Source organism: Leopardus geoffroyi, chromosome X, assembly GCF_018350155.1.
Source record: "Leopardus geoffroyi isolate Oge1 chromosome X, O.geoffroyi_Oge1_pat1.0, whole genome shotgun sequence".
In the NCBI taxonomy this organism is placed as follows: Eukaryota; Metazoa; Chordata; class Mammalia; order Carnivora; family Felidae; genus Leopardus; species Leopardus geoffroyi.
Genome location: NC_059343.1, coordinates 43,427,681 through 43,454,470, shown reverse-complemented (window position 1 = coordinate 43,454,470; position 26,790 = coordinate 43,427,681). Strand labels below are relative to the sequence as shown.

The following is a 26,790-nucleotide window of genomic DNA, read 5'->3' as shown; positions in this document are numbered from 1 at the left end:
GTGAAAGGACAACATGAGGCTTGCTACCTAGGGCAGTGCTTCAGGGCTGGCAAGTTCCAGGACTTGCTCCCCTCACTGATCACAGATATTAAATGGCATCAGGGATGCTTCACTTTATTTTCAAAAACCTGCTGGGAATAGCTGAGACTATCAAGAGGTGCAGAAAGTTTTGCCTTTTAGGCCCTAGCCTTGTCAATTTAGCCCTTCAGTGCCCACATTTATTTCAAAACCAAGTATTCTGACAGCTTTGTCATTGGGCTTCCCCCTTCTCTGAACCTCTATTTCTTATCTTTGAAACTGTGACTTAGCTGCCCCATCTTCATCTACAGTGACATCACAATCACAAATTATTATAAAACTTTTAAAAGCAGTTTCAAAATTCATTTTGACCTGAGACTTTAAGTTTCCACTTTTAGTGCTCAAAGTAGATGAGGTAACATTTTTCAGTGACAGTGTTTCCATTCTGATGATGAGCAGTTAATGCAAAGAAAACAGTCCCTTTTGAACACTTAATAAACACATTCTAATTGATTTTGAATTGTCATTAGTTGGCATAATGTGTCTCAGATGCAGCCATTTTCATATAGTGGGAAAATATGCCCTTGTCATATCATGGGTGACTTTCACAATGTAAATAACATGTTGAATATGCAACTGATGACAAACTGAACTCTGAATTACAGACAGCAAAAATTCTAAAGCCTGAGTGATGAATAGATATGATGGACAGGTATGTGTGTGTTCCCAAATATCAGAAACCTTATGAAAAACATAAGAGTGTTTCGTAGAGATCCCCTTCTTTAGTTAGGATAGAAAACTCCGTGAGATTATCACAAGTCCAAAGATTACAGAGGAATTTTTCAAAACCTGTACCTGGGACAACCTGACCCTTGGGTTTAAGTGGTCATGAGAAGATCACTCAGGAGCTGGGAATGGCTTAAGAACAAAAAGCAATCTGAACCTGACTGCTCAGGAGACTTGCCTGGCTCTGAGAGAAGGGAATCATGAACTCAGGAGAGAAAGGGACAAGGTAAAAATCAAATTTTAAATTTGGACTCAAAACAGAAATAATACAAAAGGAAAAATAATAGCACCTAAGGTTGAAGAAATGTCTCACCAGGAGATCACCCACTGAATCAGGATCACTGGGGCTGAGGCCCTACCGCTTTCATAAGCTCTCCATGTGGCCCTGACATGAGCTAGAAATTTTGATTCCCTGATTTAAATGATACATAGCAACAAGTTAAAGGCAAATGACCCTGGCAGACTGCTTTAAGAAGATTTAGTGGTACTCTGAAAAAAGAAAGGTGGGGAACTTCACCAAATTCTAAAGAATCTGGGCCTTAGCCATAAATGCCACCTATTACCTATCATATTAAATTAATATCCTTAAATTGGATCTGATTGGTCTTGGGGGTTTGAGTTGAATGCACACATTTTCTTTTATGGCTGTCTGAGAGCCATAATCGCAAGGACTTTATCCCATATGTTTCAGTAAACACCAAGGCTCTGAATTTTTTTTTCTTTTATTCCTTTAAAGGAAGCCCCCTTTCTTTTCTTAGTTCTAAAAACCCTGTTTCAAAGGAAAACCATAAAAGGGAAATGAGGCAGAGGAAGAAGATCTTTGAAACTTATTTTGGTCCCCTCCACCAAGTTTGTCTTCACCTCTTTACATAGGCACTTATACCCATTTCAGGGCTGCAAGGATCCTGTTCAACTACTTACTATAGGAAGATAAATCATCATTAATTATAAATTCTTCTTAAAATCATATACAAGATACCCTAAAAATAAAAATAAATTAGAAAATAAAACCCTACATTGCCAATGGACACCTGAGATTCAGCCACATCCAGGGCTGAAGGAGAGCATACATATAAAGAATTACAGATCTTCAACTTCTTTCCCTGCTGTTTTCTAACACTTACACATGGACCATCTTTCGTCTTACCTCTCGGTGCCTATCCCGGTCTCGAGACTTCTCCCTCACCCAGTCAATTGTATTGAAATCATCATAGGTCCCCACACCAGGGATTGGCTCCTCCAAGAAGTCCATCATCCTATTTGAAGAACCTATTCCTCCACCATTGTATGACTTTTCCTCTGTATTGAACAGGAAATAGACATTAGTACCTCAGACACTAAACATTTTTTGAAAGTTTATTTATTTCGAGAGAGAAAGAGAGAGCAAGCAAGCAGGAGAGGGGCAGAGAGAGAGAGAGAATCCCAAGCAGGCTCTGCACTGATAGCACCCCCAACCCTTGCCACACAGGGCTCGATCTCACGAAGCATGAGATCAAGACCTGAGCTGAAATCAAGTCAGACACTTAATCGACTGAGCCACCCAGGTGCCCCTGGACACTAAACATTTTAATACCTCCTTTTTTGAGTACCAAAAGGTGAGTCCTTAAACTATCAGATGATTATAGTTAGGTTGTGCTGATTAAGCAATATAATCACCTGGTGGGGACATCCACCACATTCGAAAGTTTCTGTGATCTAGGCACAAAATGATGAGTGTCTTAAGGCAGTATGAATGGAAAGGGACAGATGAGCATGACAGCACAAAGGGAGAACTGACAGGAGTTGAAGCTTAGTGGGAAAGGATTTATGAAACAAAATGCAGGAGCTTGGAGCCCCGTAGGTATTTCAGTTTCTGTTACGGAAGGGAGACAAAAGGGTCAAAGATCTTTGTAGACATAGCACATCAGAAACCATTTTACATTTATAAGGCAGTAGTTCAATTCTAAGAGGTAGCTTTTGCCTGAGTGGGAGTTCCAAAGAAAGCATGCCAGCCTCTTCAAGAGTTAAGCTGGCTAGAATGTACATATTTCCCTTCAACAGGTAGACTTTGATCCCTAATGTAATGGGCTTACAGAAACTTTTACTGAGTATGTCAGAACAGTCTAAGACTTACAAGTAGAGATTTAAAGACCATTGCATGGCTTGGTGATGAAATGTCTGTCCCTGATCTTTCAATGGAAGAAACATATCCACTTGTCCAACCACAGTCCTTTATCTGCTTTGCTGTTGGTGCTTCTGTTATAATTACTTATGCAAATGTTTTGTCTTCCTTTCTAGACTGGAAGTTCTTTGAGGGTAGCCCCATATCCAAGTCATCATTGCCTTCTCATGTCTAACACATATCCGAGATTCAATAAATATCAGCGGAATCAAGGTTTATTCACTGAACAGTGGGGATGAGCAAGAAGTATTAAAACTCAGAAGTTGTACACACACAAGGTTACTCAGTACGGCTTGACAAACTTGTTCAAAATATTTCCACCATCCTCTGGTGAAACAGTATTTCACTACTAAACACAAAAAGTAGAACAGTATTCAGGAATTTATGCAAATGCACACTCAGGAAAAATGCAGAGTAATGCTATCATTTAATGCAACCAGCCAAAGCTCACATTTGCAGCATCAACCTTGGCAGGGACAAAGCTTTACCCAGACTGTTTGGTGATGGATCCCTCTGCAGAGAAGGCCAAAGTAGGCCCAAGCTGCCACCTATTTCCCCACATCTGCATCCCCATCTTCACTCTAAACTCCTACAGACAACTTCAGCACTCTCATAGGGTGAGTGGGAATTAACTCCCAAGTTGTACCTGATTTACAAATCGTTAAGTCTTCCGAATACCTAATTCAGTGTACCTTTTATCGGCAACACACACATTTAAAAGGAAAAGCTCTGCAGAATCTAAATCATATTGAGGGTGGGGGTGGGGCTGGAGTGGAGGAGGTTAACAAGTTAATCTTAAAACCCCTAACCAAAGTCCTTTCCATATCTTCAAGCCTACCTGGCTGTAAAATGGTTGGCTGCTGAATCACCAGCCCAGCATTTCCTATCATGACAGTGGCATACTGATAAAGATTAATGCTGTGTGTTTGAGAGCTTAGACAGAAACAGCCAGCTAGGAAATGAGGGCAGAAAGGAAATAAAGTATGGTGAGAGGGGCAAAAAAAAAAAAGGAAAAAAAAACCACCAAGCTGTTTCAATTCTCCAGACAAATGCTGACATGAACACAGGACACCAAACAACCAGAAATTTACTTTTTAAAGCAGGTTAATGCTCCAAATGAATTTGCTCTGGTTTAAGGGCTCTCCTTTCAAGAGAAATTTAAAAAGGATTTTGTGAAACTGATTTTTAAAAGCATCCAATAGCTATATAATGTTACACTGTATAGCAAATGAGGCCCCCAGCTCTAAGGATATTAAGACAAAATGAAGATCTGCAACAGCTTCCTAACAGGAAAGAAAGAATCCTATTACATCACTAGGTAACATGAGCACTGCATCATCCTCCTTTGTAGATAGTCTCCTGTTAGAAACGCAAATTCTCAGGCAGCTCTGAAACAGCAGGCAGTGATTAGAAGCCAACAACAGACTGCTTGTGATTCTCCAGATCCCCTTCTCCCTGGGGTCACACTTCGGTCCTTGGCTGGGCTCAAGTCTGCTTACCTTCAATCACAGCTTTCTTTTTTTCTGCCTCAAGGAAGAAATAACTTTGGCAGCCAGCATTTGGTCATTTAGGTTGAGGAGCTTTTACAGAAGGAGCCCCGGTATAAACTGCTTTAGAAGGGCACTTGCTGCGTTCTCTGCCTTTCACAGGAACAAACGCCACCTAAAGAACCACCAGTGTTCCCCGCGGTCAGAATGTGATGTCACTGGTGGAGTCACGTGACCAGACCCTTGGACCAGCTTGGAGAAAGGAAGATTTTTAACCGAGCACAGAAGCCTTAAAGATGTAGTCTCATCTAAACGAATGCCATCAAACTGGGTCAGTCGGATATGTTCACAAAACTGGGGTCCAGACAACTTTGAGTCTTTAGACCTTATTTAGCAGAAAATCCAAGAAGGCAAAGGAGGAATAACTGAAAGCATTTAGAAGGATCCTAAGTAAAAAAGGGAGAGGATCAAATATAGAAAAGGCTTTTTAAAGAAATTTCACTGGATGGCAAAAACACAGAGAAAATCTCAGACGTGTAACACTGAAAGATGCCAGACACGAGAGCACATAACATAATTCTATTCATATAAGTTCAAAACCAGGCAAACCTAAACTATTGCGTGTTATGATACAAATATAAGTTGCTACATTACAAACAGAAGCAAGAAAATGACAAAAGTAAAGACAGTAGCTACCCAGAGGAGAGAAGAGGTCACCATCTGGATAGAGCACATGGTGAAGGTGGGGCTCCTGGAATGCTGGTAATTTTTCTTTATCTGATTGGTGGTTAACTGAGTGTTCATATTATAATCATTCTTTAAACTGTACACATGTGTTATATGTCTTTCTATGTATATATGATAATTACAGAAAATTATGAAATATGGAACTGCATGTGAATGTACTCTATAAGCTCAGCTCTTTAATAGCACGTAGTAACTTAAAACTCAGATTACGGTCCAGAAAAGGAGTTGTTTCTTTATATTAGTTCTCTACGCAGCCAGCAACATCAAATCTGATCTCACTAATCCAAACTGGGGAAAACCAGCTATTTCAGCTGTGAAAATAAATTCACTCTTCTATTTGCATTATTTAAAAGGCTTTCCCTTCCCAGGCCCTATTCCTAAGGCTATTCTTCAGCAGGTCTTAATTAACTGTGCAACAAGGCTGGTCGAGTAAAGAAGAATGAAATCACCGTCTCTCAACTTCCTTAGTGAATCTGCAGGACAGCCGCTGTTAAACATTAATCCAGTCAGTGTGCTCCAATAATCAGACCTAAATGGAGGGCTTCAAATGCTGCGATCATTCTCATCAATTCTTAGGGCCCAAAGCATCCTGAAATGTTATTACAACAAAACCTTACAAAATGTGAGGAACTTCATGAAATCTGTATGCTTTCAGTCTCATCTGTCATTATCATGACATCTCAGTCCCTTGATGAACTAAACTAGCATTAATGAGAAGAATTAAAATGAAGTGGTAACTGACGGTGTTGTGGCAATGAACTACAAAGCTTAAAAATCAAAGCTATTTGTGGCTTAAGTGTAATTATGTTATAGAGCTGTACTTTTAGACAAGTGTGTATATCTTACTCAAAGAGAATTGTATGCCCAAACTCATAAGCCTCCTTCAAAGTCATCCTTTATTTTATTTATTTATTTATTTATTTATTTGTTTGTTTGTTTGTTTGTTTAACTAGGCTTCGTGTCCAGTGTAGAGCCCAATGCAGGGCTTGAACTCAAGACTCTGAGATAGAGACCTGAGCTGAAATCGAGTCAGACGCATAACCGACTAAGCCATCTAGGCGACCCTCAAAGTCATTCTTTATTAAATGGAATCCTACATATAGTTTCTGAAGGCACCTGCAGAATTCACTTACATTATCTGATAAGATTTACATTATCTTACTAGATTATTTTACACTTCAAGATACTATTTGTTTTGGTATTTAAAAAATGTATAGTTCCTCAATGTACAATGACTGGATGGTAGAACTGGTACCATGCTAATAACTGATATAAGTTCATGTATTTTTCAAATGTTACATCACAGCTTCTAGGGGAGCGACTTTATTATTCCATGTAAATTTATTTCCCTTGAAAACTAGGTTTGGTAGCTATGATGCAGTCCTTGTACTAAAATGATATTTAATTACAATTCCCTTTTCTGCCAAATTTGTAATTTCTAGCATATGTTTGTTATACAGACTGCCAGGTGTAGGTTCAATTAATATTACTGTGAAAATAAGGTAAAGAAATGCTGACCAGTTTTTAATGCAGCCTATGGTAAAAACACAATAATAGGGTTAACATTTGGTGACAACAGAGTTATCTTTCTGGGACACAGAGCTGATCAGATCATCTTCTGATTTCAAAAGTGTCAGTGGCTCCTGCAATGTTGTTTTGTTTTTAATTTATTAAAAAAATATTTTTTAGGGGCGCCTGGGTGGCGCAGTCGGTTAAGCGTCCGACTTCAGCCAGATCACAATCTCGCGGTCCGTGAGTTCGAGCCCCGCGTCGGGCTCTGGGCTGATGGCTCAGAGCCTGGAGCCTGCTTCCAATTCTGTGTCTCCCTCTCTCTCTGCCCCTCCCCCGTTCATGCTCTGTCTCTCTCTGTCTCAAAAATGAATAAAACATTAAAAAAAATATTTTTTAATATTTATCTATTTATGAAAGAGAGAGAGAGAGATGGAGCACGAGCCACAGAGGGGCAGAAAGGGAGGGAGACACCGAATCTGAAGCAGGCTCCAGGCCCTGAGCTGTCAGCACAGAGGCCGACATGGAGCTCGAACCCACAACTGGGAGATCATGACCTGAGCTGAAGTCGGATGCTCAACCGACTGAGCCACCCAGGTGCCCCTGTTTTTTTTTTATTATTATTTTAATTACAGTGTAGTTAACATACAGTGTTCTATTCGTTGGTTTTTAAAACTTTCAGTATAGAAAGACCACTTAATGGGCATTTGGCACAAACATAGGCCAGGATTTTTTAAATATCCATCATAATTTTTATAATAGGGAAAATAAAATATTTTAGCATATAATAATAACAATGATATTAAAGCTATTTTAGGTTTCATCAATGAGAGGGATTAAATTGTTTGCACTCTTTCTTTTTTTTTAATTTTTATTTATTTATTTTTTTAACATTTATTTATTTTTGAGACAGGGAGAGACAGACTGTGAACAGGGGAGGGTCAGAGAGAGAGGGAGACACAGAATCTGAAACAGGCTCCAGGCTCTGAGCTGTCAGCACAGAGCCCGATGCGGGGCTCAAACTCACGGACCGCGAGATCATGACCTGAGCCGAAGTCGGCCGCTTAACCGACTGAGCCACCCAGGCGTCCCCAAAAAGGCTTTTCAAAACCAGTGTATTAAGAGTTAAGCTTCTGGTGTGTAAATTCTCTGCCAAGGAAGGAAGAGTGAAATTGAACAAGGATGCAACATGTCATATTGAGGTACTTAAGTCTAGAGTTTTGCCTCCATACCAAAAAAAAAAAAAAAAAAAAAAAAAAAAAGATAAAGATAAAACTTGAGTAAGTTTTGAAGGCATCATGTGCTCTAAGTTACATATAAAACAATTTAATACTCTGATAGGAAAATGATTCAAATTAAAGTACAATTAGATCTCAATTTGAATAATTTTTTAAAAGCCCCCAAAGGGTAATTTGCGCTGCTTGAGTCTGGGGAAAATACCCAGAAAACCAGTCAGAAAAAAGTCAATGTTTAAACACCTCTCCCCATAGGTTACACTTAGGTCTAAAAACTTAACAATGGGTCTTTAGAAGCACATTGCTTGGATGAGGAGGCATAATAAATGAATGCATTTAGTTCATTTCCCTTTATGGAAACTACTGTACAGTTGGTTGTTTTTTTTTTTTTTTTTTCTAAAACTCACATGACGCTTAAAACTAGGCAACCCCTTAAAAAACAAGAAAAGAAATTCCAATTTGAGAATAATGTTTGTTTCAACCCCTAACCAATATGCCATTAGAAATTTACCTGGGGGGCTTAACAGTAACTGATTAAGTGAATGAGTTAAACACTAACAAAAACCAAGGGGAAAGAGGATAGAGAGAAACCTCATGCACAGACCCTGAAATACTGCTTTAGTAGTAGCGCAGCTGCAGGAGGGCACACTTATTGTGCCTAAAGAAAGTGGCCTAAAGAAAGAAACACTCAAAGAAATGGGGCAAGGCTGTTGGTACGTATCACAGGACCCGAAAATAGTCCAATTTTTTAAAAAATGTATTTCAGTTTTTACAGGGATATGTTGTATGTTTGCAAGGCTGAAAGGACATCTACAAGAACTTCAACACTCTACCTAGCATACATCAGCAGATATTCATCCTGCGGTTTTTTAAAATTTACCTTCATTCAACAGCAAGTACTAAGAGCCTAATGTATGCCTTTTCTCACTTCCATACCTGCACCCTCTACCCTTTCTTGTATTAGTTCATCCACTCTAGATCTCCCAGAGAGTTATGAACACTTACACATTACATTCATCTCTATGTTTGAGACTACATTACAGCTGAAACCCCAATAATTAGTCAACATTTTTAGGGCCTTTCTATGAACTTGTGCCTCCATTTTGCTTCTATTTTGCTTTCAAACTTACTCAAACCCAGTAGCTGAAAAGCAAATGTTGGTGGGGCAGCTCTCCCATCTTAGCCCTGGGAAGTACCACAGGACCATGATATGCTTTAAAATACTGTCTTAGTTTGGTCTCTGGGACACATGTTCAAGGAAACTATCCATTGATACACATCTGTACAGCCATATTGGTTGTTAAATACTGAAATGCTTCCAGAGCTATAGATAAATAACTCCTTTTTCCTGAGGCCTCTTCCCCCTGCCAACCATCCCCAGAAGCTCCTGAATGTTCCCCTGATTCAGCAGCTGAAACGTCAGGACGCTGCAGGATACTGCCAAGCACTGCATCAGACATCCAATATCACTCGTCAGTGCCTGTGTTGTTTTGCACACATTTCATTTAAGGACTGACTGCTTTGGTTTCTGTTTGCAGAAAGAAAGACAACTTAAAGTTGTCTAAGAAGTAGGAAGGACAACTAAGAGGAACCTCTCTATCTCAACTCTGCTGAAAGCTAGACAGTATGAGGGGTAGTGAGAGATGCAGGTAATAGGACTGCAAAAACTGCAAATCTACAAAACTAAGTTTGAGGATTCTGAGAAGTATACAGGAAGATGGGGCATGGCAGCAAGGGATAGGGAAAAAGACTTAAGAGCCAAGCATGAATCTAGATTCTAAGACCACCTTTGGACTCGTTTCCTAACGGATACAGCTCTATCCCCACTGGGTTGTAGACATTTGCTTCGGGGTGTCCCTTTTATGCCTCCTACTCCCAGCATCTGCTCTAATCTGGAAGTTCTGAATGCAACCCACCTTCTTTACCACTGGAACCAGGGTGCTAACTACCAGACATGACAAAAATTAGGAAAAATAGCATGTGGATTATGGCTTGGTATCTGCAGACTCTCACTGGACTAGAATGCCACTAAAATTAATGTAGAACTGGAAATAGAGGGGCTGGATTTGACAAAGTTGCTGAGGGGGTTGTCCATATAAAGAAAACATCCCTCAGCTCTATTACTCGCTCTTCACTCCTTCCTTTTCAAATTTACACATTTATGGGATTGACAAAAGGACTGGGGAATGTAATGGGTAGGGAGACACTGCCCTAAAATGCATAACCCGCTGGGTAGCACAATCCTGTTTAATAACTTGTAATTATTGTTCCATAAGCAGCAGTTCTCCAGTTCTTCTCTACTGAGTCTGCATTGGTTTCTACCTATTAATCTCCAAAAGGAAGTTGGGGACAAGAGATTAGCAATTATTCTTTGGCAGGGTCAAAAGCTTCAAGAAGAAATACCAATTAGGAGATTCGTCTTGGACTCATGGAAATAATGTGATGTCATGGACAGAAATAATGAGTTAGATATATAAAATCTAGGAACTGCTCTCAAAGAAACACTGGTACCTGTACACACTAATGTATGTGTGTTATTCACTGCAGCACTGTTAGTAGTAGTGAAAACCTGGCAACAGTGAAGGAGTCTGGTAAGGGGGGAATAGCTCACGGGAAGGAGTAAACTGATGTGTACTGAAATAGCAAAGTCTCTCAAACACATTATGTGAAAAAAGTCACAGAATCATTAAGTAGAATTTTTTCAAATTGTGTGCTTATGCATTAACTGGATAGAAAAAGCATTGACAGGGTCACATTGAATTAGTTTGAGGGGTTATCTCTGGAATGCTTAGTATAGGGGAGCCTTTCACATTTTATATACACGTGTGTTGTTGGAATCTTCAATAGTGAGGTGTATCTCTGTGTTACATAGTGATGGCTAAAAAGAAAAAGAATGAGAACACAGCCAGAAGAGTAGAGACCGGACATTGCAAAGGGCAAACTTTCATTCTGAGAGGCAGATCACTGGAGTATTTAGAAACAAAGCAGGTGACAGTTTCTGGAGAACACCAGGAGGAAAACACCACGAGGAAGATGGCTTACAAAGTTGTTAAATGAAAGACAATGCAAAGAAAGTCTTTGCCATTAGTCCTGTTGTCCAGCAGTGAGAAGGTACAGATTCTAACCCTACTCCACAAATCACTAGTTGTATCACCTTGGGCAATTGCCTTAATCTCTGTGGGTTTCAGGTTTCAGGTTGTCTGTAAAATAAGGGAAGATTAGCAAGTATGATTTTTAAGGTCCCTTCCAACTCTGATACTCTATCATTTTAGCAATGATTTTTTTGTCACTAATATATTGTACTGAATAACTTTTGAGAACACTTCTTAAGCTTTGAGGAATTCCAAATGGTATTTTGATTTCATTCTTCTGGCAGGATCATAAAATGGCACTACAATCCCTAGAAAAGAAAGAGTCAGCTCACCTGTGAAGTATACTACAACCTGGGACCCATCACTTCTGGCATATGGCTAACTATAGCTGTACCAACATGGCCACAGTATCTGTGGAGTACCTGCTAGCCACAGACCCCAAAAACACTCCTAAGACGTTACAGCAACCCTTTACCCCATGTTATAAATCAGAACAAAGTAAGGTTAAAAATAATCCACTCTGGATTATAGTACTGCCAAAGGGTCTCTGAAATTTTTTTCCCTTCAAGAGGGGACCAAAGTGGTTTCACTAATTGAGAAAAAGGGTGGGGGAGGGGAGCTTCCAGATTCAGCTCTGGCAAGTAAAAAGCTTAGGATCTGTCACTCCCATCCTTAAAACAAGAAAAAAATGGACAAACTGCAAAGTCATGGCCCCTTCCGAGAACTAAGGTTGTAGGGGAAACTGCCACCAAAACACCCAAGTCTGAAGAGACAGGTTTCTCCAAAAAGACACAAAGAGATCTGCTTACCTGAAGTAGAAACCAATGGGAACATAAACTGGCAGGGACACTTGAATGGCAACTTTGAGGAACGGCTGAAATGCTGAGTGTGTAGACTTGCGTGAGCATGAGAAACCTCTGAGGCTTACCCTTCTGTGGGCTCTACCTCCGGGAACCCAACCAAGTTCTCACAGGGAAGATAAGAGAAATATCCCTTCCTGGCTCTGACAAGGGGAGGGGAAGAGTAATCATTGTGAAATACCCCAGAGCTTTCTCTACACCAAAGGACTATGCTCCAGGGGGAAATACTTTGCCTGAGCCTCATCCCTGCTGGGGGAAGGGCATTCCTTTCACTCCAGCAGACACTACCAGGCCAGCCTTCTCATCTCACCCAAAAGAAAAAAAAAAGAACAGTCAACAAGGGCCTGGGCTTCCAGGAAATGGATGGTGAATGCTGTGGTCTGAACAGAAGTATGGGGCAGGGAAAACAAAAACTATACCACTGGACTAAACCTTGTGAAGGTCACAGCCACAAGATACAGGCCCAGCAGACACTGAGATTTCACAGAAAATTATAAAATGACCTGCTCCCATACCTTACCACCAGACCAGTGGCTCCAGTATAATGGCAATAGATGGCAGCTGAGAGAACTACACTCCACAGAATCTCTCTCAATAAGCTGCACTTACAGAAAACTCAGAACCAGGAGGTGACACCAAAACAAGGACACTACAAAATTTTAACTCTCTGGCACAAACAGTTACACTTTAAACAGCCCCAAATTAAACAGCCCAACTCCTAGCCATTTTCCATAAATCCACAATGAAATTAAACTAGAAACCAATCAGAGCAATAGCTGGAAACTGCCCAAATACCTGGAAATTAAACAACGCCCTTCTAAGTAACCCATGGGCCAAAGAAGTCTCAAGACAAATTAAAAACTATTTTGAAGTAAATGAAAATCAAAATATAAGATATAAAAATCTGTAGGATGCAGCCAAAATAGTGCTGAGAGAGAAATTCACAGCATTAAGCACCTATATTAGAAAAGAAGAAAGGTCTAAATAGAAACATCTAGGCCTCACCAAAGATACACAGACGGCAAAGAGTAAATGTAAAAATGCTTAACATCCTATGTCATCAGGGAAGTGCAAATTCAATGAGATACCACTACACACCTATTAGAATGGCTAAAATCTAAAACGCTGACAATACAATCATTCACAAGGATCTGGAGGAACAGGAACTCTTCATTCGTTCCTGATGGGAATACAAAATGGCTAACTCGAAAAGATATCTGCATTCTCATGTTCACTGCAGCATTGTTTCTAATAGTCAAGACATAGAAGCAGCCTAAGTGCCCATCGATGATGAATGCATAAAGAAATTGTGGTATATACATACACAATAGAGTATTACTTAGCCTTTAAAAATGAGGAAATGTTGCCATTTGTGACAGCATGGATGGACACTGGGGGCATTATGCTAAGTGAAATAAGCCAGACAGAGAAAGACAAATACTTTGTGATCTCACTTACATGTGGAATGTAAAAAGAAAAAAAAAGAAAGAACTCATAGAAAAAGAGATCAGAGGTGTGATTACCAGAGGCAGTGGGTAGGAGGATGGAGAGCTGGAGAAAGGTGGTCAAAAAGGTATAAACTTACAGTTATAACATAAATAAGATATAATGTACAACATGATGGACTACCGCTAACAGTTAACAGTGCTGTATGATATATAGGACAGTTGTTAAGAGTAAATCCTAAGAGTTCTCATCCCAAGGAGATGTGGTTTTCTTTTGATTGTATCTATATGAGATGATGGATTTTAACTAAACCCATTGTAGTAATCATTTCACAGTATACATAAATCAAACCATGATGCTGTAAGCCTTAAACTTACATAGTGATGTCTATCAATTATCTCTCACTGAAACTGGGGAAAAAAGGACACAGGTATGCAATGAAATTTAAAGGCTACTGAAAAAACAGCTGTCAAGGTCATCAAAAACAAAGGAAGTCTAAGAAGCCATCACAGCCAAGAGGAGACCAAAGAGACATAAAGACTAAATGCAATGTGGTATCCTGGATGGGACATTAGGTAAAAACTGTGTATCTGCATAAAGTATGTATTTTAGATAAGACACAAATACCAGTAAATAAATGGGGAGAGATAAAGCGACACAGGTTCTAAAATCTGACTAGGTATTTTCCTATCAAGTACCCTAAAGGAAGCCTGTAAAGCCTGTGGACATCATAATAAGCCTCATTTGGAGGCTTCAGCATATAAAACTGGTGTGGTTTATGTGCCCCATGGAGCTTTGGATACAGGCCACTTTTTTTTTCCAGCTCAAAAAGCAGCAGTGACAATTGCTATTCTCCCAGGCTAAGTGTTTAGGCAAGTTATAGCATTATGAGGGTGATAGATCCCAAATTCTCTTTACTTATTCTCCCTGTGCCATCCACACAATTGCTTGAGTCAACTGAAGTGCTGACAAGTTTGCCCATGAGCCAGAGCCCAAGATGTTTTCCGTTTCTTTCTGGAGGAATATTATAATCTTTCCTTGCAGCAGGGCAGAACAAATGCAACTGTTTCACAGCTTACCTGGTGGATTTCACACACTGCCATGTGTTTCATTTTAAAAGACACTTTTCTAGGGTGCCTGGGTGACTCAGTTGGTTACATGTCCGACTACAGCTCAGGTCGTGATCTTGCAGTTCGTGCATGGGTTCAAGCCCCGTGTAAGGCTCTGTGCTGATAGCTTGGATCCTGCTTTGGGTTCCGTGTCTCCCTCTCTCTCTGCCCTTCCCCCGCTCACAGTCGTTCGCATGCACTCTCTCTCTTAAAAATAAACATTAATTTTTTTTTTAAAAAAACGTAAATGACATTTTTCCTTCCCTGGGACATTGGGAGGTTATGCCGAGGCTTGCAGGGGTGGTGTGGGCATGTTCCCCCACACGAGGGGGACTCGGCCTGCTCTCATACTCCACCTGGGCTTTTTTTTTTTTTTTTAATTTTTTTTAACGTTTATTTATTTTTGAGACAGAGAGAGACAGAGCATGAACGGGGGAGGGGCAGAGAGAGAGGGAGACACAGAATCGGAAGCAGGCTCCAGGCTCTGAGCCATCAGCCCAGAGCCTGACGCGGGGCTCGAACTCACGGACCGCGAGATCGTGACCTGAGCTGAAGTCGGACGCCTAACCGACTGCGCCACCCAGGCGCCCCTCCACCTGGGCTTTGAAGTCATCTGTGACTCTTCTAGGTTATTCCCCATATCTAATTGGTCCTACCAAGACCCCTTTTGAAATTCCTCCAAAAGTTATTCCTTCCTCTCCATTCCTGTTGTGTTAATACAGGCCTTTTGATCTTTTACATAGATGTTTTTTAAAAAAATAACAGTTTAACTGGTCTTCCAGTCTCCAACCCACTCCTCCCCTGAATCCATCCTCCACACAGCCATAAATTCCCTAAAGCACCACTTTGATCATATCATTCCTCTGCTTTTAAATTATTTGATGACTCCTTGGTTACAAGAAAAGGTCCAGAAGCACAGACAGTCTAGATCTCACCCAGATTTCTAACTAGATCTCCCGCCCTATCCCCTGCTATCCTCCCTCCTGCTCCAACTGTCAGTCATTCTGTCCCGGGAGCCTCAGAACTCAGATGCGCAAGACTCTGTTTCATGATTAGAAAAGGCTCTCTCATGCGTCTGTGCCTTTACCTGTGTCCTCACTCAGTCAGAGAGGAGTAGCCAGGCATGTGAGGTAGAAAGACAAGGGGGTGAGGGAAACAAGGGAACTGATAAGCATTACTAAAACTGCACAGCGCTGCATTCCTATCTGGGTGTTCCATAAATACTGAATAATTGAATGGCTGAATGAATGAATTGCCGACCATAACATCCAGGCTGCAGAGGCAGGCAAGTGAGAACAGATGGACTATGAGAACAGCTCTGAAGTTTTTCTTATTACTTAAACCCTTTTTCCTCTTTTCCTCCCTCTCCCCTTCTTTGAGACCTCCATGTTTATGTTTCTTCTCATTTACAGACTGCTATAATACTACCTCAGATGCATTTAACCACGCCATGCATAATTTATTTACTCATTCCTCATAAATCAATCCCTCTAGCCATCTGGAAAACAAGAACCACTTCTACTGCCTTTCAAGCTCCTTTTAACTAATCTTTTTAGTACGTGCTATTGTGCCTGGTACAAAATGTTAGTATTTTATGCACAGTCTCACCACTGACATCAAGGACTTTATGACCTTTTTTTCTGTTGTTGTTGTGTATGTTAAGAAACCACATGTGAAAACATTAAATAAAATAAGATTAAAAAGCTATGCAAGAAAATGATATCACTACAGAGGACAGTAAATGGACTGATTTTTGTGTGTGGCTCATAGAAAACACCTTTGTCGCTTTATGGTCAGACCTTGTAAATCACAAGCAGTAATTCTCCTGTACAGGCAAATGAAAAGTGGTGAAGGACTACTCCTGGAAAAACACATTCTATAGTCACAAGCAATGTCAAAATCTTGCCCGCCTCAGCTTTCATGTCTATTAAATAGGAATAATAGACACTCACTTGCCTCCATCATTTATTGAGAGCAATGTGAACACAAAAAGCACTTTGGTGATATGGATGCTATATGGTATAATTTTCAATCAGAAGCAATAATCTGGATTAGCCGGAAGGCTTATTAGAAGTGGCCAGCTTCCAATTTGACAATAAATTATATTAAAAAGTAATAATAAAAAAATGAGAATTGAGAAAAATACTTATCTTCCCCCACTCCCCCCCCAAAAAAGATGTGGCCAGCTTCAGTTTATGGACTGACCACTTCACTTGGGCTAGTAGTTGTCATAACTGACTCACGAGGGTTTTAACTACATATAAGTGGAAGTGATATACAAATACAAGTCCCTTTCACAGAAATAGGCAAATATGAAAAACCATTAAATATCAAACCATGAGTACCTTTCTTTTATGAAATTTAAATTCAGGGGCTGTCTATGGGGCGCCTGGGTCGCTCAGTCGGTTGAGTGACAGACTTCGGTTCAGGTCATGATCTCATGGTTTGTGAGTTCAAGCCCCGCATGGGACTTAGTGCCTGGAGCCTGTTTCAGAATCTGTGACTTCCTCTCTCTCTACCTCTCCCTCGCTCACACTCTGTCTCTCAAAAAATAAATGTTAAAAAAAATTTTTTAATAAAATAAAATAAATTCAGGGGCTCTCTTCTACTGTTACTGTCTTGAGGCACCTTTACTACACAATTTCTTACTGGTATGTTCTTCCCAAATTGGTCACCTCCTTGGAAAGGCCTTCCCTGACCTTTCTAACTTCTTAACCTTTCTAAAGTAGTATTCCTCAGTTACCATCTATTGTCCTTCACTTTCTTTCCATCCTCATACTAATTATAATGGATACTTAACTAAGTAGTCTATTCCCTTACTCACTTACCTGACTAGATCTAAATTTCAGATCAATGTGGATCTTATCTATGTTAATCCCACCACTGTATCTCCACTGCCTATAAAAGTGCCTGCTTCATAGCAGGTATTCAAAAAGTATTTGTTGAATGAATGGGTGGAGGAGTTTGTCCTCACAGTGACAATAAGGTTAATTCAAACTTCCTAGCATGACATTCAAGGCCCCACTTTATTTATTTGGGCTTATATTTTGCTTATTTATACCTCTGTATCATGTGTCTGCTGATATCTCTATAAAAGCTTGCTTCCTGTCTGGAATGCTCTTCTTCCTACCAAATAACTTATATTTCAAGGCCCTTCTCAAACACACCTTTTCTGTGAAAACTTTTCCAATCCTAGACACACACAAACATACAGGATGCTTCTGCTAAGTTCTTATAAGAGTTATAACACTTATAATATAGGCTTATAACAGAAATAAAATAACAATAATAATAATGACAGCTAACATTTTATTGAGCATTAGCTCCATGCCAGGTACTATTATAAGCACTTTATGTTACTATTTCATTTAATCCTGAAAAGAACTCTAAGAGGTAGGTATTATCATAAGTACTTAATGTTTGCTTAGTCAGCTAGAATCAACTTTATGAAGGCAGGGATGGTGCCTTAAATCTTTGCTAATTCCCAGAACCTAGCAAAGTTTCTGTAATGTCATATGCCTCTTATACAAATTTGCTAAATAATAAATTCTGACAGTAGTTTCTTGTCCTCTGACTTTACGCTGAGAATGGCAATCCCAATCAGTTAAAGAATCAGACAGTAGTTTTAAGGAATTATATAGATTTATTATATTATATTTATTAATTAAAGTCCTTTATAATTACAACAAGAAACTCAGAAGTCACAAAAGAAAAGGGTGATATATCTGGCTATGTAAAATTTTAATATTTGTAGATTTAAAAAAAATTTAAACAAAATCAGAAATGGAAAAAGATACACTCAACCTACATTAGATGAAACATAATAATAATATATGAAGGGCTCCTAGAAAAACTTAAGAAAAGATAATCAGCCTATCAGAAAAATAGGAACATCATATAAACAGGAAACTTCCAGAAAAAGAAATTTAAGGGGTTAGTAAACATACAAAAATATGTTCAACTTCACTAATTTAAAAAAGTAAAAATTAAAACAATAATGAATATTTCTTTCTTTATTTATTTTGCCTATCCTATTGTAAAGGTGAAAAAAGAATTTGACTATTCAGCACCAGCAAGGCTGTGGTCAAATAGCACTCACACACTCATGCTACAGAAATGCTCTAATATACTTAAAGAATAAACACACACACACTGCAGTATTGTTTGTAATAGCAAAAGATTGAAAACAACGGAAATGTGCATCAATAGAAACTTGGTTAAGTAAATTCTGGCAGCTCTATCATGAAATTATATGGAGTTATCAAAAAGAATGATGGTACTGGCTAACCAAATAATAGATGAAGGGAATTCTTATTATATGAATGCATGCCCGATAATAAAAACCCAATTATGAAAGAGGGAACAGATTTAAAAAAAAATTTTTTTAATGTTTATTTATTTTTGAGACAAAGAGAGAGCAGACTGCAAGCAGGGGGAGGGGCAGAGAGAGAGGAAGACACAAGATCGGAAGCACGCTCCAGGCTCTGAGCTGCCAGCACAGAGCCCAACGTGGGGCTCGAACGTATGAACTGTGAGATCATGACCTGAGCTGAAGTCAGTGGGTCATCCAACTGAGCCACCCAGGTGTCCCAAAGAGGGAACAGATTTGAACAGACACTTCATCAAACAGGATATGAGGTTAGCAAATAAGCGCATGAAAGGATGTTCCATATCAGAAGTCATTAGGGAAATTAAAATAAAACCATGATGGGATAACACCTATTAGAATGGCTAAAATAAAAATTACTGGAAATACCAAGAGCTGTTGAAGATGGGGAACAAGTGGAACTCTCATTACACAGCTAGTTCAGATATAAAACGGTTACAGCTACTCTGGAAAATGGTTTGGCAGTTTCTTATAAAGTTCAACATACATTTACCACATGACCCAGTGATCTCACTTCAGGCTACACTACAGAGCAAGAAAAAAGGAATGAACAACTTGAATTAATCTCCAAGGCCTTAAGCTGAGTAGCGAAGTCAGTCTCAAAGGTGACATACTATGTGACTCCATGCATGACATTCTAGAAAAGAAAAAAAAAAATACAGGAACAGAGAAAGATCAGTGGTTACCAGGGATTGGGGGTGGAAGAAGTCTGGCTGCAAAGGGGCAGGAGGGAATTCTTTGAGGGTGCTGAACTGTTCTGTATCCTGTCAGTGGTGGTGGTTACAAAAATCTATGCATGTGTTAAAACTCTTAAGATTGTACCAGAAAATAAATTTTACTGTATGTACATTAAAAATAATTTTTAAAAAGAAAAACTGTCATCAACAGTAATGATACCTTCTATTTCCCCATCTAAGGGAGGAACATCATCTCTCATGGAAAAATCCATAGCTGTCCCTGGTATGTCCATCAAGTCTTCATCACTGGAGCTGCTCCGGAAGCTATTGAAACTCCCCTGCTGAAAGCCTCTGTTATCCATGGCCCCTGTGCAGAAAGAAAAACAAGAGGCTCATTACAATGACCTTCAAGCTTATCTTTTTTTTTCATTGTGGCAACTACACATAAAATTTATCATTTCAACCATTTGAAACTAGACAATTCAGTAGCTTCATTTACAATGTTTTGCAATTATCACTCTATTTCCAGAAATTTTTCATCATCACAAACAGAAACTCTGTACCCAGTAAACATAACTCCCTCCTAACCCCCAACCCCTTACAATTGCTATTCTCTTTCTGTCTCAATGATCTGCCAATTCCAGGTATTTCATATAATCATATATAAATTGTGGCTTTTTGTGTCTGGCTTCTTTCACTTATAATGTTTTGAAGGCTCATCCATGTTCTGGCATGTATCAGTACTTTATTTCATTTTCAGACTGAATAATACCATCGTATGGATATACCATATTTTGTTTATCCATTATTCAGTTGATGGACATTTAGTTAGTTTCCACCTTTTGTGTTACTTCTTTTTATTTCTTTTATTTTAATTTTTTTAAAAAAAATTTACATCCAAATTAGTTAGCATATAGTGCAACAATGATTTCAGGAGTAGATTCCTTAGTGCCCCTTACCCATTTAGCCTATCCCTCAACCCTTCCAGTAACCCTGTTTGTTCTCCATATTTACGATCTTATGTTATGTCCCCCTCACCCATTTAGCCTATCCCTCAACCCTTCCAGTAACCCTGTTTGTTCTCCATATTTACGAGTATCTTATGTTTTGTCCCCCTCCCTGTTTTTATATTGTTTCCGTTCCCTTACATTCATCTGTGTTGTCTCTTAAAGTCCTCATATGAGTGAAGTCTTATGATATTTGTCTTTCTCTGATGGACTAATTTCGCTTAGCATAATACCCTCCAGTTCCATCCAAGTAATTGCAAATGGCAAGATTTCATTCTTTTTGATTGCCAAGTAATACTCCATTGTGTGTGTGTGTGTGTGTGTGTGTATGTATATATATATATACACACACACCACATCTTCTTTATCCATTCATCCATCGATGGACATTTGGGCTCTTTCCATACTTTGGCTATTGTTGATAGTGCTGCTATTAACATGGTGGAGCATGTGTCCCTTCGAAACAGCACCCCTGTATCCCATGGATAAATGCCTAGTAGTGAAATTGCTGGGTCGTAGGGTAGTTCTATTTTTAGTTTTTTGAGGAGCCTCCATATTGTTTTCCAGAATGGCTGCACCAGCTTGCATTCCCATTGAGTTACTTCTTATTCTATTTTTTTTTATTGTTGAATATAGTTGACATACAATGTTATATTAGTTTCAGGTGTACAACACAGTGATTCAACAATTCTATACATCATTCAGTGCTCACCAAATGAGTGTAGTCACTATCACCATACAACATTATTACAATATTATTGACACTATTACCTATGCCGTACTTTCTATCTCTGTGACTTATTTACTGTATAACTGGAAGTTTGTACCTCTTAATCCCCTTCACCTATCTTGCCCAACCCTCGTCCCTTCTGGCAACCATCTGTTTTTTTATTTGAGTCTGTTTTTGTTTTTTAGATTCCACACATAAGACAAATAATATGGTATTTGTCTTTCTCTGTCTTATTTCACTTAGCAGAATATCCTCTAGGTCCATCCATGTTGAAATGGCAAGAGCTCATTATTTGTTATGGCTGAATAATATTCCATTATGTATATATACCACATCTTCTTTATCCATTCATCTGTCAATGGACATTTGGGTTGCTTCCATATCTTAGCTACTGTAAATAATACTGAAATAAACATAGGGGTACATATATCTTTTTCAAATTAGTGTTTTCATTTTCTTTAAGTAAATACCCAATAGTGGAATTACTGGATTATATATTATTCCTATTTTTAATTAAGGAACCCCCATACTGTTTTCCACAGTGACTGCACCAATTTACATTCCCACCAATAGTGCACTAGAGTTCCCTTTTCTCCACATCCTCTCCACACTTATTATTTCTTGTCTTTTTGATACTAGACATTCTGAGTGATGTGATATAATATCTCATTGTGGTTTTGATTTGCATTTCCCTGATGATCAGTGATGTTGAGCATCTTTTCATATGTCTGTAGGCCATCTGTAGGTCTTCTTTGGAAAAATGTCTAATCAGGGTTACCACTTATTCTTATGTTTTCTTTCATGTTCTTACTTGGACAATATAGACATGCAAACCATTTAGTATATTCAATTACCCTTCAGATGTAATGTTCCTCTACCCTTACCATGTAGTTGATAGCAGTTGATATCTGCTATAACTGCCGATAGCAGTTTTTTGAGAACCATGCAAAAGAGCAGACCAAATGAGGATAGGTGTACAAAACTCATGGGAGTTCACAAGTAATCAATGGAAATAAAAACTACACATCACTACTGAGAAATGTTCTGTCCCTTTAGGAGTAGAGAAACATTATCTTATGGCTCTGATTCTCCCAGAGCTCAAAACACAATGCAGATGCTCAGAAATGAAGAGGCATGTTATGCCATTTAATGTTGTTCTCTGCTGAAAAATGTACTATTAAAGATTAAACATTTCCTACACCCTAAATGTGAATCTTCAGATTATAAATTTTACTCAAAAAATTTTAGTATGTTGATTTTAAAAAACATTAGAGTCAACTTTACTTCACCTAGCCCTGCCCCCTCCTCCCATTTTTTTGATGAGATCTTGATCCAAAATCATAGTCAGCATAGTTCTTTTGGATTTGGCAAACAATATTCCTTTTGAGGTATTCCAATTCTCTTAAGAAACTTCTTACTTTAGGTTATCTGAATTATGTGTAATGAATGTGGAAAAATCAGATGGGATAAATTAAGCAATAGGGCTGGAAAATTGGAACAGATAAATTAAATATTTTAAACATTGAGCGAAAAGGATAAAGAACCAACATTTACCAGGTACTTATCAATTTTTAGGCACTGGGCTATGTGCTTAAACTGAATTCTTTCACTTAACTTTTCCAATGTTCCTATGCTGTGGCATTATCACTCCTAGTGCACCCGAGGAAACAAACTCAGAGAGGCTATTTTCCCAGTTAATATTTTTTAAAAAGTTAAGCTCTAAATCATGTGTTCAACTTCCTAATACCTCATGTGTGATAGAGACCAGCTTGACTGAAGTGTGAGTGACATTTATGAGCCACCTATTGTGTACAAATCATCATGGGACAGACACAAATATGATGCGAAATGGGTCAGATGAGATGAAGATTGAGAGACAAAGATTTGAGAGTTATCAACATCAAGGTGTTGGTTGAAACCAAGAGAACAGATATCCCAAGGGAAACTTGCCATCACTTATGGATAAGAACAAATATAAAGAAAACAAATGCATTCCCAGTCTCCTCCCTTAATATGCACAAACAGCTTGAAGTCTGTACATACAGGAACAGTAAGTTCTCCACACATTGCCATGCTTGTGTGGTGACAAATGGTCAAGTAGAGAAGGTAGGGTCATTTATGCAAAGGTACTAATAATGTACAAAATGACTGATCATGAAACCATTTCCTTAGCTACACAAACTCTAACTTTGTTATGTGGATCAAATAGGTACTAGGGTAGTAAGAATCCATGTTCTATGGCCTTAGCTGAGCTCCTTCACTGCTGCTCGCCAATCCTTCATCCTCACTGGACTCTTTCCCCTTCCCCTGCTCTACCTGTTTCCTTCATTCCCCTTCTTTGAGCATTCCCACAACAACATGCTTACACAGAATGCCTTGTCTCAGTTTCTGCTTCTAGGGAAACTGACCCACCACAGGATCCTTAGCAGTTTTTTTCCTACTACTGACAACACAGAGGAAATCCTGAACTTCGGTCTTCCCTCGTGTCATCCAGGAATAAGTGTTTTACTTTTTATTTAAGAAGAAAAAGAGCCCCTCTACTTTGCTCTGTATCTGGCTGAGATCACAGATCCTTCTCCACCTTAATCTGATTTATTTTATTTGATTCTTTAAAAAAGCCTACTATCTCTAGCTCTTATCTCTACCTCAAGCTCTAGTCCTGAATTCCCAAGAACTCTACCCTGACACTTCTGTTGCTACTTCACACTCAACAGGATGAAAATTAAAAATACAGCAGAAACAACATCAACTTAAATGCAAATCACAAAATCCACACAAGACATGTTCCCTGCCCTCACCCTCCACCTCAACTTTCCTTCTTAAATGCAAGTTGGCATCAGAGTCCATATTTGTAGTTAATATTTGTCTAGCTCTGGATTTACTACATTCAACAAACCCACCAAAAGCACTTTATCTCAAGAGTAGGTATTCCGATTTCTAGAAATCTTAGCTAAAAACAAGCATCATTTTAGCTTATGAGAAGAACTCAGGCCAATATGGTAGCACAACTCAAGAGGTTTTCTTTCTGTTTAAATTTATTAAATTCCCATGAAGTCCATACAGTGACTAGCACTGAAAAAAATCAAGAAAAGTTACAAAATGATGCAGAATCCTTTCCCTCTCTCTCCACTGCTTACATGTTTCATTCAGGAAATGAGGTAAAATACATAGTGCCAGCAACTCTACATTAGCCACAAAAATCATAGGAAGAAAAAGTATAGGGAGTCCAAAAATAATTTATGTCTGGATTTGGAATATGTCCTGTAGTCATATTTTCAGATGGGTGTACCTATTGTTCTGGGAATTCATTAAAACAAAATGATGACACTACAGGATGAAGACTCACAAAGGAGAAGCTGGAAAACTTTTCAGTTTACCCATAGGGACCTTACAAACTCCTTCCTGTAACCCACTGACACAGAAGAATCCAGCTAAATTGAGCTGCCTCATTCTAAACATTTCCTGGAGCAGCTATCTGCTTCACTGTTTGGGTTATAAAGTGCTTCCTTAATAAGTACATAGGAATAAAGGGTCAACAAAAGAAAATTAGAAGTAGCAAGTCAAGCAAAACAGATGCTAAAAATAGGAGTTCAACCAAGGAAATAAGCACAGTTACTAAAACTCAAAAGTGATACTTGCCTATGGATAATCCATTCTGGTAGAGCCATTGGTTTTATTTTGCAGATATAAAAAACTTCAAGGGGCGCCTGGGTGGCTCATTCGGCCAAGTGTCCAACTTCAGCTCAGGTCATGATCTCACAGTTCGTGGGTTCCAACCCTGCGTCTGGCTCTGTGCTGACAGTTCAGAGCCTGGAGCCTGCTTCCAATTCTATGTCTCTCCCTTTCTCTCTGCCCCTCCCCTACTCACACTCTTTCTATCTCAAAAAATGAGTAAGCATTAAAAAAAAAAAACTTCAAGAGAGGGGCGCCTAGGTGGCTCACTTGTTTAAGCATCCGACTCTTGATTTCAGCTCAGGTCATGATATCATGGTTTGTGGGTTCAAGCCCCCTGTTGGGCTCTGGGCTGACAGTGTGGAGCCTGCTTGGGATTCTCTCTTGCTCTCGCTCTCTCTCTCTCCCTTCCTCTCTCCCTCTCTCAAATAAACTTTAAAAAAAGTTCAAGAGAAAAAAAAAGTTAAAGCAGCAGAATAATGAGGAAATAAATTCCTTACAGTTGAGATTCAAACCCACATGCAGTTAAACTCCAAGCCCAGTGGTCTTTCCACAAGTTTGTGACTTCACTATGACATGTCAGTCCAGAAAATAGCACGTCTGGAATAAATCAAACCTCTAGATGGCCACAAACCTGAGATCAGCCAGAATTTAGGGTAGGGCAGGAACAAAGTAAGGGGATTTTATATATTATCCCAACTAGTAGATTGCATATAGGGCTTGTCATATAATGGAGGGTTGGGGAGGAGGGCAATTAAGGAGAAATGTTTGGTTGATATTTGTGTTACACAGCTTCACACTTTCAGCTTAAAGGCACTTTTAGTGCGTTCTGCCACTTTCTTGCTTAAAATCATAAAGCTGGTTCCCCAATGCCTATAGGGTCAAGTTTATTTTTTAATATAATTTATTGTCAAATTGGTTTACATAAGAGTCTCTTATGCTTTGGCTCTCTCCCACTCTAAACTCTTTTTTTCCTTTTTTTTTCCTTCCCCTCCCCCATGGGTTTATGTTAAGTTGCCAAAGCATAAGAGACTCTTAAAAACTGAGAACTGAGGGTTGATGGGGGGTGGGAGGGAGGGGAGGGTGGCTGATGGGTATTGAGGAGGGCACCTTTTGGGATGAGCACTGGGTGTTGTATGGAAACCAATTTGACAATAAATTTCATATATTGAAAAAAAAATAAAAATATATACCTAACTAGGTATGACTAAATATAAAAAAAAAAAAATTGGTTTCCATACAACACCCAGTGCTCATCCCAACAAGTGCCCTCCTCAATGCCCATTACTCATTTTCCCTCTTCCCCACCCCCCACCCACCCTCAGTTTGTTATCTGTATTTAAGAGTCTTGTGGTTTGCCTCCCTCCCTGTCTGTTTGTAACTATTTTTTCCTTTTCCCTTCCCCCATGGTCTTCGGTTAAGTTTCTCAAGATCCACATATGAGTGAAAACATATGATATCTGCCCTTCTCTGACTGACTTATTTCACTCAGCATAATACCTTCTAGTTCCATCCACGTTGCTGCAAATGGCAGGATTTCATTCTTTCTCATTGCCAAGTGGTATTCCATTGTGTATATAAACATGTCCATTGTGTTTATCCATTCATCAGTTGACAGGCATTTAGGCTCTTTCCATAATTTGGCTATTGTTGAAAGCACTGCTATAAACATTGGGGTACATGTGTCTATAGGGTCAAGTTTAAATTTCTCTGCAAGGCATTCTGAGCCCTATCAAATTTAGATCCCATCTACCCAGATAGACATATCCTCTGCCACAAATTTATTATACTCCATATAAGCCACTTTTACACCCCATGCGTTTGCTTAAGCCAGATACTCTATCTGGAATCCCATCCAGTCCTCCAT

The 26,790-nt window shown here is 39.1% G+C and overlaps 1 protein-coding gene across 6 annotated transcripts in view; it reads right to left on the bottom strand.

Annotated features, from left to right (window-relative positions):
* The window catches only part of CLCN5 (chloride voltage-gated channel 5), a 183,510-nt gene that overhangs the window by 26,278 nt on the left and 130,442 nt on the right, over window positions 1–26,790 (bottom strand). For 4 of the 6 annotated variants that reach the window (XM_045472182.1, XM_045472188.1, XM_045472183.1 and 1 more), the window contains 2 exons: window positions 19,735–19,881; window positions 1,952–2,103 (listed from right to left, as the gene is read on the bottom strand). In XM_045472182.1, coding sequence (XP_045328138.1) covers window positions 1,952–2,103; window positions 19,735–19,881 — 299 coding nt within the window. Of the gene's footprint in view, window positions 1–1,951; window positions 2,104–4,464; window positions 6,829–11,844; window positions 13,217–19,734; window positions 19,882–26,790 lie in introns of those variants that run through there. The other 2 variants (XM_045472185.1, XM_045472187.1) reach the window with 2 other exon arrangements.